The sequence below is a fragment of the Solanum pennellii genome, chromosome 3 (assembly GCF_001406875.1).
Source record: "Solanum pennellii chromosome 3, SPENNV200".
Taxonomy (NCBI): domain Eukaryota; kingdom Viridiplantae; phylum Streptophyta; class Magnoliopsida; order Solanales; family Solanaceae; genus Solanum; species Solanum pennellii.
Genome location: NC_028639.1, coordinates 65,755,803 through 65,769,528, shown reverse-complemented (window position 1 = coordinate 65,769,528; position 13,726 = coordinate 65,755,803). Strand labels below are relative to the sequence as shown.

At 32.0% G+C, this 13,726-nt stretch overlaps 3 protein-coding genes across 6 annotated transcripts; 1 reads left to right on the top strand and 2 right to left on the bottom strand.

Moving 5' to 3' along the window:
• Positions 1-1,272: 1,272 nt before the first annotated feature.
• Positions 1,273-3,473, top strand: LOC107014673 (protein transport protein Sec61 subunit gamma-1). Of its 2 annotated transcripts, none has more exons than XM_015214694.2 (3): positions 1,273-1,428; positions 1,519-1,637; positions 3,175-3,473. In XM_015214694.2, exons 1-2 carry the CDS (start codon positions 1,335-1,337, stop codon positions 1,632-1,634), a joined length of 210 nt encoding a protein of 69 aa, XP_015070180.1. In that variant the 5' UTR covers positions 1,273-1,334; the 3' UTR covers positions 1,635-1,637; positions 3,175-3,473. The 2 variants fall into 2 exon arrangements, with proteins under 2 accessions (XP_015070180.1, XP_015070181.1); XM_015214695.2 differs by having other exon boundaries at positions 3,118-3,473.
• Positions 3,474-4,558: 1,085 nt separating this feature from the next.
• On the bottom strand, positions 4,559-9,432 carry LOC107014672 (nuclear transcription factor Y subunit C-1-like). 3 transcript variants are annotated; one of them, XM_027915525.1, is made up of 2 exons: positions 8,592-9,432; positions 4,559-4,842 (listed from the first exon to the last, which is right to left on the bottom strand). In XM_027915525.1, the coding sequence occupies exon 1, from the start codon at positions 9,305-9,307 to the stop codon at positions 8,615-8,617; it is 693 nt and encodes a 230-aa protein (XP_027771326.1). In that variant the 5' UTR covers positions 9,308-9,432; the 3' UTR covers positions 4,559-4,842; positions 8,592-8,614. The 3 variants fall into 3 exon arrangements, with proteins under 3 accessions (XP_027771326.1, XP_015070179.1, XP_027771325.1); XM_015214693.1 differs by having other exon boundaries at positions 8,619-9,432; XM_027915524.1 differs by lacking the exon at positions 4,559-4,842 and adding an exon at positions 5,813-6,082 and having other exon boundaries at positions 8,619-9,432.
• Positions 9,433-13,230: 3,798 nt separating this feature from the next.
• Positions 13,231-13,722, bottom strand: LOC107013591 (nuclear transcription factor Y subunit C-2-like). Its single transcript, XM_027915411.1, has one exon. The coding sequence runs from the start codon at positions 13,720-13,722 to the stop codon at positions 13,231-13,233; it is 492 nt and encodes a 163-aa protein (XP_027771212.1).
• Positions 13,723-13,726: the final 4 nt, after the last annotated feature.

The window sequence follows — 13,726 nt, the reverse complement described above, 5'->3', positions numbered from 1 at the left end:
TCGATTTATGTGATGTATTTTAATTAAATTTGATTTATGTGATGTATTTTAACTGTATTCGAAATTTAAAAAAATATATGAGCACTATCCACCATAACTCATTAATATTTTATAATTAAAAATTAAAGTAAATCATGTTTTATATCTTAAAACTATTTTGTGATATTATAAAGAAAAAATGTCGTCGTAGATTTTATTTTCTCTTTTTTTTATGAGATTTGTATTTTGACAAAATAACTTTCTTTTATACCTAACACATCTAAAAGATCATTTCTTATATTCATTTGGTAAGTGATCAATTTTTTTGATTCCTCTTAATTAATTAACACAAATTTCATTAATTAGAGTATAATTAAATTATGTGCTTTTTCCCGAGTTTTTTCATTTGTATCAGATTTTGATCTTTAAAGGCATAAATTTGATATATCCAATTATATGAATTTTAAATATATGGATCACACTTATGTGTAGTTCGTTCTAAATACATTGAATCTACATCAATTCATATGTATTTGCATCACAAATACATGTACCAAATGTGATTTACGTGTATGATGAGATACACTAACTATCTCGCTCTCCTCCTTTCTATCTAGTTCACTTCTCTCTTCTTCCGATCATCTCTCTTTCTGTGTATAGGTATTTTATAGTGTATCAGATATCAAAAATATATATACATATATATATGTCTATCTAGATTGAAATTTAATATGAAATTATTAATACGTAAGATAATGTGTAATTATTTCAAATCATCGGAAAAATTTGTAAATATTGTAGGAATATTTAGGTAATTAAGGTACTATTGTTAGGGGGAAAAACAATAATATTTTCTTTTCACTTAATCACTTTTAATTCATTTATAATACAAGTTTAATACATATTACAAAAACAATTTATTATTTACATATAATACAAATTTTAATGATGAATAATACATTTATCACACATTTTAATACACTTATAATACAATGTGATAATTTTTTACCAAACAAAAATGATATATTTTAAAAAACAATAATAATTCATATATATTGCATACATAATTCACTTTTAATACATATTACAATTTAACAAAGAATAGCTATAAATGGTAATAAACAAAAAGTATCGTTAAAATCAATAATTATTTTCTAAAATGTATTAATTTATGTAATTTTTCCTTGTCAAGGCAATAGGATTTGGGTCAGATGGGCCATCAGTAATGTACAAAAAGCCCATTTGAATTGCAAGGCCCGGCATAGCCCAAATTCTATATAGCGGGTTGGGTGAAAATGAAACTCTTTTGTGTCATAAAATAAAATTCTTCTTCGCAACTTTTTGTCTGAACAAAAATGGATGCTCTGGACTCTGTTTTCGATCCCCTTAGAGATTTCGCCAAAGACAGCGTTAGGCTTGTTAAGAGGTGCCACAAGCCAGATCGCAAAGGTATTAATTTCAATTCACTTCTGATTTTGTGTATTCAATCCATAGATTTGTATATGTTCTTCAAATTTTTAATCGAACGTTTTTGTGCAGAATTCACCAAAGTTGCTACTCGTACTGCAATTGGTTTCGTTGTGATGGGATTCGTAGGATTTTTCGTCAAATTGATCTTCATTCCTATCAACAACATCATCGTTGGTGCTTCTTAATCGGTAATTCCTGCTCTCTTATGTGGATCTAGCTAGATCTGGTTCACCAGTTTTAGGTTTTGGTGTTAATTACATCATCTAAGGATCTCATGCCATAGACTTTTTTTCACATTTTTTCTTTATGCATGTGGATGGATCAATTAGTGTCACAAATACGTTTTTTATATTTTGAAAGGAAATTGATCTAAATGCTGTTAGGAACCGAGTTAATCTGTATTATTTATGATTTGGAGTTAAGTGTTGCAAGTGTGAATATAGGTGTTTATGTACAAAACAGAAGGATTTTTGTTGGTTGTGAATAAAAAAGGGGCAGTTCCCTTTATGCATAATTCCAGTTTTATGCCTGACATAAAGCATATTTTTCTATCATGAATATATAGAATACGTGTGATATGTTAAATTTGACCATTTGAAGTCTGGTACATGAAGATCATTGTTTGTAGTGATGCATTTTTTGTGTGGATTGATCTTCGTATTGACAGCTTAACCTTCATTTCAATAGTATCATGAGCTCTGTTAGACATTCTTTCAATTATTTAGATGCTACTGGAGGTACTGTTTCATTATAATTAGGAGAGAGGAGTATGAAGAAACAAAAGAACACTATTTGCTGGAATTTTTCTTATAACCAAACTGTTTTCTTAATATGCATTTTCCTTTTGTGAAAAGGTCTCATTCTAGTACCTAAAATTGAAACCCATGCTTTTCTTGGGATTGTAGGAAGTATAATAACCTTTGTTGGTAAACATACTTCATCCTTTTTCTTTTGGATCCCAATTACATACCGACCCTGGGCTGTCAAAAGAATTTCATTGAGTTAAGAACTCCTTGTCCTCGTCCTCGTCCTTTTTCCCTTCGCTACTCTTACCAAAAAAAACCAACTTTGTATTCATATATTAAATTGTATGTAGAAAGGTGCTATTAGGAAGGGAAGATATCCTTGTCATGAATCCCACCAAGATATGTGAAAAGAAGTCATAATCCTGCAACCTCTAGTCAAACTGATCTTTTTCTAGGAGTTATATGAAAGAAATTGAATATGCAAATTTTGATGATGGTGGCAGGCAAGTTGAATCTACCAAGTACTTCTGTCCACCAAGGCTCACGTAGGAAGAAATAACATATACCGTTTTTGTCCCTGCTTGGATTTGAACCTTAGTAACTCATGGTCCATTCTAGCTTTCAGATTGCTAGGCATCATCCATTGTGTGCAACAAACTGAAATGTTCAAAATTAATGGCATAGTGTCTTGGCTGTTAACATATCATCGAACTTAAGTATTGTTGTGTTTGTCCCAACATGGAAAGAAATGGCAATAGTCAACTTCATCTAGTTTTTTCTTATTTAACCTATTTTTAGTCTTTTTCTTTCATCATACCTATCCTGTTGCGCTTTGGATGTTCTGCTCTATGGATTGTTAAATGCCTTTACAACTCAATGGCTGTGAATTATTTGTATTGTTTTAATTCTTGTTCTTCTTCAGAATGTATATTGTGGTGCTTTGCAACAAGACAACTTAAACTCTATTGTGTAACTGCAGAGGGGAAGGAGAAACTTAATGGAGATATAGAAGGAATCAACGATGACAGTCCTCACAATATTAGTTTAAATTTGTAACCTCTGGCTGTTGGATATTTCTGACATCTTTTTCAGAACCCTCTTTGCTGGTTTGAATTGTAGCACTCAAATAGCCTTTCTCACCTTCCACCTTCTCCCTGAACCCCTTATATTGGAATCTTGTACACTTATCTTCCAGATCAAAGTACTTATATCTTAGTTTTACTTTTCTGGTGCTCTTTATACAGAAGTTAATGTTTCTATTATTAGTATTACAATTAAGGAAGACACTTTGTTTGTCAGCGCAAGGAAATTAAAAGGGAAGAGAAGATTTCAGTCTTTGTATACTTCAAAATTATTAGCAATTCCTTCGATGCAAAGTCATACAAGGTTAGATTGATGTGCAGGTCACTTGTTGTATATGTATGTACTTCACCTAATAATAGTGCTTTAGGCATTTTTTCTCCTTCTAAGGTTTAGAAGGTATAAGGAGAGGTCAAATTCAAAACCATTTCTCTTGGGTATATTGACATCATGTATTCCGCTAGCAACATTTACATTAAAACAAAACCTTGCGTTGTGAATCTTGGATACTAGGGAAACTAAAATCAAAATGCATGAACTTTCTCTATTAGTATTATCGAAACTGCTTGATAAACCCACGCTTATGTTCAGTCGAAGTAATAATTAAGTAATATATTTCATAACGCATACAAATATTTTATATAAATGCATTGAAGGGAGTATGGGTATCCCCACTAATCAAGGTCCCAACTATTTGTTTGGAAGTAGAAACTGTTTTCACAAAGCATAATAAACCTTTATGTAATTCGATTTATAACTTTATTATGTGGCATCTTGTTCAACCATCTCTGTTTCTAATGATACACAATTAGCTCTTTTATATCAAAATACCTTTGAGAATACTTGGTGCCTGAAAAATGTTTTTTTTTTTAAAAAATACTGTCTTGAAACAAGTGATTTCTAATTTTTTTTTTAGTATTCGATAAATGAGTAAAAAAATATTGAGCTCATTTAAATCTGAATCGGAATTCAAGAAGTTTGTAAGCTCCAAGCGTTAAAAAGTATTCTTTAAATGCTGGAGCTTAATTTATATTGAATAAAAATAAATATGTATGATTAAGAAAAAAGGTTAACAAATTAAACAAACCAAAACTACTTGTTGAGCGGAAAACAATGATAAAAAACTTCAAATTTTACCAAACACTCCAACAAGTTCAAAATTAAGCCCCTCCAAACAGGCCAACTCTTGAGTGCCCACTAGACTTACTTATTATCATCCCATAGCCAATAAGCCTTGGTGGCTCCATCAATACCACTATAGCACGGAGTAATAGTCAAAAAAATGAAGGGCAGAAAGAGAACTGATTAAATTAGCATAACATAATTGTTATGCAAGGTCAAGTTTATCATAACACTGAAAACCAGAACTTCATAAGGCGTTCTGATAAACTACACAGAGTTTTATACTTACAAAACGACTAAAGGATTCAAGTCATTACAGTTAAGCCAGTATCCGTGGACAATAGTAATAAGGTGCATTCACATTTGAGAGGACCTGTAGCATTGGTAACTAATAGCTTCCGCTCTGCTACTAAGCATCTGGATCAACAATATACATGGATTTTAACTGCAGCAACATCAAATAAAAAAATTATTAGAAACAATTAATAATTGAACCATATGAATGAGAAAAACAGTGTCTTGTATCCTCAAGCAGAACCATTTTAAGAAACTACATCAAACAAACAGTAAATTAGCTGCTTAGCCTCACAAGTACAACAACATCAACAAACTACAGCCTATAAACAGGTAACTTTGGAGTAGGAAAAACAACTTAGAGACTAAATATTTAACCTTAGCAATCATAGGTCATCTAAGAGCAAAGATGCCAACATCATACCGAACAAATCAATACATGCCAAAAATGAGTGAAATAACGTGAATACACATGGATTAATGAATACAAATATCTCATTAATTATGAGACCATCTAAACCAAAAAAAAAGAAGAAGAAGAGGATAAAGAGGGATGGAATCAATAGGGCAATGGATAGAGGTGGCAACAATGAGAAGTTCAGCATCAAAGAAAAGAAAAAGCACAAGCCTTTGGCAACATTTATAAATTCCGTATCCCATAAATCATGGACTTCTAATGAGAACAAAGACAGCAGTATTACATCATAAACTCCCTAAGCTGAGGTAGAAAGGAAAAAAGTAACTAGTGCCAGCTTTTGAATGGTCCAATTCTACATTCCTATTTATCTCTAAAAAGTACCACATCGCAACCGAGGTAAGTACATCCCCATTGAAGAATGGTTCCTGGTAAACACAACAGAGAGTTCCGACCATAATTCTTTAAGATATTTTGGACATAACTTTAAATCTGACATTTAGTTTCACTTACCGGTAGTTAACCTTAAATTCAGTCCCAAACTGTTTGCATTAGGGGGTGTTGTTTTCTTTGAAGAACACTTCTCTGAAAACCATGTTGTATACACATTCAATAATTACAATACCACAGCTAGATGATTCGCTAGTTGAACCAATGTGAACTTCTATTAACATGCAAGGAATTCAAATAAAAGGTATAGTTCATGTGAGACATGGAAACAATGAACTGCTATTGATTATTTAATTAAGCGGGAATGGTATACTGGTGTTAGGTCCACACTTCACAGGTTACAGCCAGTTGAAATTCAACATTGTTTACACACAGAGCAAACTAAGTCTTTCTTTTTATTTTGATAAAGTTTCATCCTGTGCTTTGTTCTTCATCCTTTACAACCATGATAAGTACAGGACATAATCCCTCCTTTTCCAGTTCCTTCTAATTTTTTCCTCCTTCCTCTTCATTCAAATAAATTATCCTATAAAGAGAAGAAGGGTCAAAGAGGAAAAAAATAAAGGAGGATTTCAAGAATTTAATCTACCCAACTATGAGAATGAGACTGACTAATATTTAATTATCTTCCGGAGGACAATGAAGTAACCCTAATTCATTTTCCAAATGAAAACAAGATTAATTTTAACTATGATCAACCATATATAATTCCAGTCAAGCAAGTTTTTGAAGTAACTCTTGGTTTCAATTAAAACGAAGAAAAAATTAAGTTTGGATGTAATATGTCAATGGAAAGGTAGAGGTAGACCAGGGAAGGGTGGAGAGGTGATAGACATGACGTGACACATCTTCAGCTCACCGAGGACATGATCCTTGCTAGGAAAGCATGGTGGCCGAGAATTTGGGTAGGGGATTAGTAGGTAGTCAAACGACTTCTCACTTTCTTGAGGGAGAGCATGGTTTAGCTTAGAGCATCTTGTGTGCTCACTCTTCTACTTAACGATATCAGTGCTATTATTATTTTATTCTTCAAATTGTATTACTGTTGTTGTTTCTTTTACGTGAGTGTTCATTACTGTTTTCTTGCCAGTACTTTTTTTTTCCGGCATTTTAGTCATAGCGTTACTTTTACATTTGTCAAACATGTTTTTGGAAATACTTATCTTGAGCCGAGAGTTTATCGGATACAACCTCTCTACCTCACACAAGGTAGGGGCAAGGTTTGCGTACACCTCAACCCCCCCGCCCCCAAGAATCCACTTGTGGGATCACAATGGGTATGTTGTCATTGTGAAAAAAAGTACAGTTTGGAACATTCAACCACACAGTTCTAATAAAACAAGTAAGTCCAATTTTAAATTAGAACTGAAAACATGTTAAGGACAGAAAAGATAAGTTTGGAACATTCAACCACATACTTCTCTTCTTCTACACTTGCTACAGAAAAGTGCAGTAAGGCTCTCTGTATTTTTTTTGGTCTTTTTCTGCTTCACAAAACCCTCTCCTATGAAAGCTTCACACCACCATTTTCAAGAAAAAAAAAGTTCTCTTCTACAGTTTTAGCTGCACTACAAGTATTTGATTTCCCCAATATTTTGTTTGTTTCAATCAGAACCCATTGTCTCCTCTTTGATGAAAGCCCCGTTGAAGAAGCCATTATCACAAAGTTCATCAATCCTAGAAATACCATCATGCTTGAAGAAAAAAATTCTCATTTCAAGATAAAGATTTCTCTTTTGTGTATATTAATAGATCGGTAAGATGATTTGTTCTCTGAAGGTCATCTATGTACTTCCACTCACCTCCTAAAAATGAATCATACGACAGGGAGTGTTTTTTTTACTCTAGCTTCACTGAGAAGCCAAAGTGGGAACCTCTACTGACGCAGTTCTTGGGAAATGTATAGATGAGCTTCTACCATGAAGAGAGTCAACTGCGTGCTAACTGCTCATGCAAAGAGCATCATATCTGCCCTGGTTCTCTTTTTTTGGCATTCACGCAAAGGACAAAAAGAAGAAAAGAAATGGTTATAACTAGCCATATCAAATTATCCTAGATCTTCAAACTTGCCCTGGATTTTTTTTTTGATGAAGTAAAGGATTATTAAAGAGCATCACCCAAATGCAAAAGTATATACGGAAAGAAAGTTAGTTCCCTTAGATGAGTACTAAGCTAGGACTAAAGAGCTAACAAAATCGAAAAAACTGTCAACACTACTAACAGGAGACCAAAAATCCAACTAAACAGATTGCTCTCGATTTACTTTCCTCCTATAAGACATATTCTAAGCCGCCAGGGTTAGCAATGAATATAGTCCCACTTGTTCAGTATGCATTAGCATAACCAATATTTACTTGGTAAGGAAAAAGCAAGAATTGTACCTTGACATCATGTAAACTACATAAAAGGCTGTGAGAAGTAGAAAACACTTTCTGTACTTTGCAACACCGATTAATAAATCAGATATCAGTAGTTTCTTAGGATAATAGGGAATGGTTATGGATGGCATATCCCAAGCATGCATATACAATGGTAAGAAATTGAAAGCGTATGCTTTGCCGCCATCTAAGCAGACAATTACCACTACAAGAAAATCTCATACTTTCGGATTAAGAAAATCAATCACGAACTCCTTCCTCGTAGACAGTGTCAACCAAATGTGTGTGAACATATCAGCTTGTTGCTCTTAATTAGGCAAAATCCAGATTCCCCAAATAATTTTTAAGGATGCAAATGTGAAGCAAAATTGATTGATGAAAGTCTAGAGTGTAACTTCTATCTCAATGTTGCAACATCAATGAGATTGCAGAACAGAATTGTGTTTTACAAAGTAAAGAAATGGACGCACGAAATCATTCAAGTACTCACTTGAATTTGGTAGAGCTCAACATGCAAGAAGGCAAACATATAAAAACCAAAATGTATGTAGATACTATCTGCTATTGCAGCTTTGAGAGGAATTACTAATGCTCCAACCTCAAAAATGGAAGAAAGCAATTCCACTTGACAAATATATTTTTCGAACCCTAGCTTACCCAGATCTGAAGGAAATGGGAAGTTACCTTTGACCATCAAGGTTACCCTGTCCATTGCTGCCTCCACCAGCATAAGAATTATCCTCAGCAGTCTGCCAAACGGACTGCCACGCCTGCGACGGTGGTGGGGGAGGCTGAACGTACATTGAAGGATCAACCCCAGGCATAGCAGGCCTTCCCATCATCACCCCAGGTGGAGCAGGCTGTCCCATTGGTGGATAATAGTACGGAACACCACTTGCTGTGGAACCCACAATTCCGGGCCCAAGACCAGCACCCTCTTCCTTGATCTCATCCCTGGGAACAATGTCAACAAGGAAATCAAAAATATCAGTCCGCGTAATCGCCGCAGCGATGTCATTCTTCTGCAGAGTCCGTCGCTTGTTCTCCTCAGCGTGAAGCCAGGAACGAATAGTGAGTTCCAGAATGAAAAGCTCACATGCCTTGGCAAACAAAATGGGTGCTTCAGCGGAGATCATACGGACATCTTCGTCAGCTTTCATGATCTTCTTGATTCGGGCAAGGGGAAGTTGATGGTTCTTAAAATCGTTAACCTGTTCGATTTCCTTGCGTTGGTAGGTCCAAAACACCTGTAACTGCTGCTGCTGTTGCTGAAGGAGATGGTGGTAAGGTGGCTGAGTCGGGTACCCAGCGGACTGAGCCGCTGCAGCAGCCGCCGCTGCATTCGCCGCCGATTGCTGTGGGCTGTTTTCCATGGCTTTTTATGGACAATTTTTTCTGTATAAACAGAGACAGAGAAATGTAAGAAGCCTTGATGAAGTAATGTAATTGCTCTCTATATATACAGGGCGAAATAAAAAAAAAAAACTAATTGTATATATTTTCTAAATACTACTTTTTTTTTAATTAATTTATTTACGATATTATAATATATTCTAAATACTACTTTCTTTTAAAAAGATAAACTTAAATTAATTTATTTATGATATTATAATATATTTAATATATTTTTAATTTAAAACTATAAAATTAACTCAAATATTTTTCAAATAGATGGAGTAGAAAGTGTTGATGATTGAGGTACAAGTATAATTATGGTTGGAAAATGAGGAATGAGGGTCCATATAATTTATTAATTTAATAAAATGAAAATCTTATAAAGAGTGGAGAGTGTCTATGGATAATAAATAAATACAGCATAATAAAGTTATAATTTATATTTATTAATTATAATTTAAAAAATAAAATGAATTAAAATTTAAAATTTTTTAAAAAGTTTAAGTGAGGGCATAATTAAATTTATTTTTTGTCTTTTCTCGATTTTTCAAAAAAAATAATTAAACAGTGATAATTTAAAAAATATAAACAAATAAATAGGGACGAAGAAAATATATAATCTCTATTTATATATATTTTGTTTTATTTATTTATTCTTAGAGAAAGAGGGTAGTGGGGTCCACATTAGAAAGAGACTCAAGTCAATTGGCTTATCCATTAGTAACACTATGCCACATGGAGACATCTTCACATGACATGTGGACTCATCTAGCTAAAATGGGGCCACTCTCATATTATTATTTTTTTGAAAAAAGAGGTAGAGGGAATAAATTTAGTGGAGAAAATTAGAATATGGGAGAATTAAATTTAGTGGATAGGACCAAAAGTGTATCAATATCGTAAACATGAAGGACTATTAGTGTTTCATGTGAAAATTTAAGGATCACTTTGAGCGTTAATCTAAAGATAAGAAATTATTTTGAGCCTTTCTCAAAATTGTGTAATCAACTAAGTAAGAATTTCAATCATCCTTATTCAAATACTCAAAAAGAAAAAAGAGAAATTTCATCACAAGTAAATTTATCTCTAATAAAGAGTATTAATTAAAAAATATATATGTAATTACAAATTGAATTTAAATTTCAGAGTTTCTTTTATGTGTTTTCAAGTGACTACTAGGAAAAAAAATATAACTACTTTAAATATTTCTCTCATTTATTTATATGTATTAGCCTCAGAAGAAAGCTGTAAAATCTCAAGTTTGTTTTCATTGAGAATGATGTGTATAATTAAATATAATGACATATTTTATGTGATTGACTACTCCTATACACTAGTAAACGCGCACAATCTTTTTCCTTTCAAAATTTAAACTAAAAAAGCTATAAAAATATCACATTAAACGTTTATACATTTAAATAAGACAATTACACATTTAAACACAATTATCATATATTATAAAGAAAATTTACTTCGATAAAGTATTTATTCAATAATAAATCGTTTAATTTAAACTCAACGTCGATTATATATACTTTTACCTCAGATAATTGGTGAGATGAAACCCTCGAAAACTAAGTGAAGTAGGACTTTGAACACTCCTTTTCCTCCTTTATCTTGTTACCTTCTTTCTCCATGTAAATTAAAATAAGTCGTAGTTTTAATATCTAGATTAACTTTTCTAATAAATTTTAAAAGTTACTGCTGTATTAAGTTAATATTTAGCTTACATTGATAAGAAAAAAGAAAATATATTTTCTATATAAGTTTTCATGAATGACTAATCAAGTGAAACTTAACACTTTTAGTACGATTAGACTTGCGAATAAAAATAATATGGACGTGTGACAATCGACAAATAAAAAAAAATAAAAATATTTATCTTATTAATCATGTATGAATATAATTTTAAAGAAGTTTATAATAGACATTCTTAATTATGTATTGTCATAGTATTAAATCTTTAATACTATTAAATGAGCAACGACTTAACAAAATAATACTAATGGAAAAGACATTGTGTACTTTTAGTCTTTTATAAAGAATTGTCAAACATTTCTTTTCTTTCCTTTTAAAACTATATACGTCTTATTTATAATATATTTTAATTGTTATGCATAAAATTTAATTTAATTTATAATTCTGCGTAATTTATAAATGCACAAGTTAATCATCATAAAATTTATGTAGTATCTTATTTATGATAATAAATAAAATAATAATTAATATATAAATAATTGAATTTGCATAACTCTAACCGATTTGATCTCTTTTTTTTTAATCTTTTATAGACTAAAGTCACTAGTGGGTTATCACTTAGCTCATCAATGGAATGGACATCGCTCAGTAGTTTCTTGAAAAGAAAATTTGATTCTATATAATTTTTTTCCGAAAAAATCAAATCTTAATACGAGTAAAAAAAATATATTTTTAATTATTATTTGATGGGGAAGTCCGACCCTTTAAGTAGGGTTGTTTAAAAAGGAATCAAAATCGCTAATTTAAATAGAAAAAAGTTATTTGTTCAAAATCGCTGATCATATGCATTGTTCTAGTTTATCATCTTGTTTTAAATAATTTTTTTCGTGTCATATTTTAATGGTTAAAGCAATAACATAATCGATAATTAATAATCAATAATCAATCAATAATCAAATTATAACAGTCAATAACTGATAAATTCATAATCAAACCGATAACATAACAATCAATAATCTCATGCGAATGGATGAAAAAGTTTGCAATGCCCATAAGATATAGTAAATAATGAATGCCAGTAAAGTTGGCCAAAGAATAAAGGCATGATAAAAGTCTTTTAGGAGTGTTTTACTCTATGAGACTTTCTGGCGCGAACTCGAATTTAGTTAGACTTCAAATATGTAAGTGTTAGACATCGGGTGATAAATTTTTTTTTTTATATGATGTAATCATAAAGTTGTTAAATAGTTATCATATTAAATACTAATTATAATAAGATATTAACTAATGAACCTAGACACCAATATTATCTTTTTCTTTTGAGATATCCAAATCATTTTTTCCAATAATCATCCACATATTGAAAAAAAATGAATAGAAAAAATATTAAGAAACTTTGGTGGGTTTTCTAGTATAATTTGGTGTGTAGTAGACAATGAATTATATCTTGATAAAGCAAGATTAAACTTATAGAATAATTGATGAAGTTTAAAACTTTTATGAATCAAGAAGTCTTTTGTATGCTTAGGATCTTATGTCACGCTCCAATATTATCCATACACCCGATAAGGTGCTTAGAGCCACAAGCAACCGAAGCTGGCGTGATAGTAAAATTAACATAAATCAATAGAAAATTGAAGCATAAACGTATCACCTAATTTGAAATATCTATATAAAGTCCATAATACTGAGACATATTAATATATTTGAAAGAAATAACATAAACAAAACTTATATTGATATGACTGTTTGAAAGCCTTTACTTGTATGAGCTGCTAGAATAAACGCTTAACTAATAACTCCATCTCAATGAAACTGAAAGTAATATTGAAAAAAAAAGATCGGGTACTTGTTATCTAAGTGACGAAGATTCACCAATATTGTTGCTCGCTAATCAAAAGTACCACTNAACAAAATTTATATTGATATGACTGTTTGAAAGCCTTTACTTGTATGAGCTGCTAGAATAAACGCCTAACTAATAACTCCATCTCTATGAAATTGAAAGTAATATAGAAAAAAAAAAAAGATCGGGTACTTGTTATCTAAGTGACGAAGATTCACCAATATTGTTGCTCGCTAATCAGAAGTACCATTAACCACGAGTTGGTCTGAACATCAGAAGCTACCTGCATTATCAAACAGAGTATGTTATCAGTACCTTTTGTAACCCTATAGGTATGAACTTAGGGAAATAAGAAGGTTACATTTGATGATCAAGATTATCAGTATGTACGCCCATTGTGCCTTCAGCAACATGAAACGGAACAACATTTGGTGTGGAGCCATCAGTAACATTAACATCATCATCAAGAAGGAAATCCAAAGTGTCAGTCTCCATAATCACATCAGTGACGTCATCCTTCTTCAAAATACGACGATGATTTTCCTCAGCTTTAAACCAGGAACGAAGAGTGAGTTCTTGAATGAACAACTCACATGCTTTAGCCAACAAAACAGGTGATTCAGTAGCAATCATTCTGACATCCTTGTCTGTCTTCATGATCTTCTTGATGCGGTTAATTCGAGGTAGCAGGTTGCTCTTGAAATCAGTAACATTCTCCATTTCTCTCAGCTTGTCTGTCCAAAACATCTCCAGCTTTTCTTGCTTTTTCTCAAGGTGAGGCGGCGACAACATTGGATACGCAGCGGATTGACCTGCATTCACTGCTGATTTCTCAGAGTTGTTTTCCATGATG

Bases quoted from the DNA above. Each gene is read 5' to 3' on its own strand.
- LOC107013591 (XM_027915411.1), bottom strand. From the start codon at position 13,722: ATGGAAAACAACTCTGAGAAATCAGCAGTGAATGCAGGTCAATCCGCT.
- LOC107014672 (XM_027915524.1), bottom strand. From the start codon at position 9,307: ATGGAAAACAGCCCACAGCAATCGGCGGCGAATGCAGCGGCGGCTGCT. The intron at 6,083-8,618 runs GTAACTTCCCAT...TTCTCTTTATAG, and splicing joins GGTAACCTTGATGGTCAAAG to GATAATTTATTTGAATGAAG.
- LOC107014673 (XM_015214694.2), top strand. From the start codon at position 1,335: ATGGATGCTCTGGACTCTGTTTTCGATCCCCTTAGAGATTTCGCCAAA. The intron at 1,429-1,518 runs GTATTAATTTCA...GTTTTTGTGCAG, and splicing joins CCACAAGCCAGATCGCAAAG to AATTCACCAAAGTTGCTACT.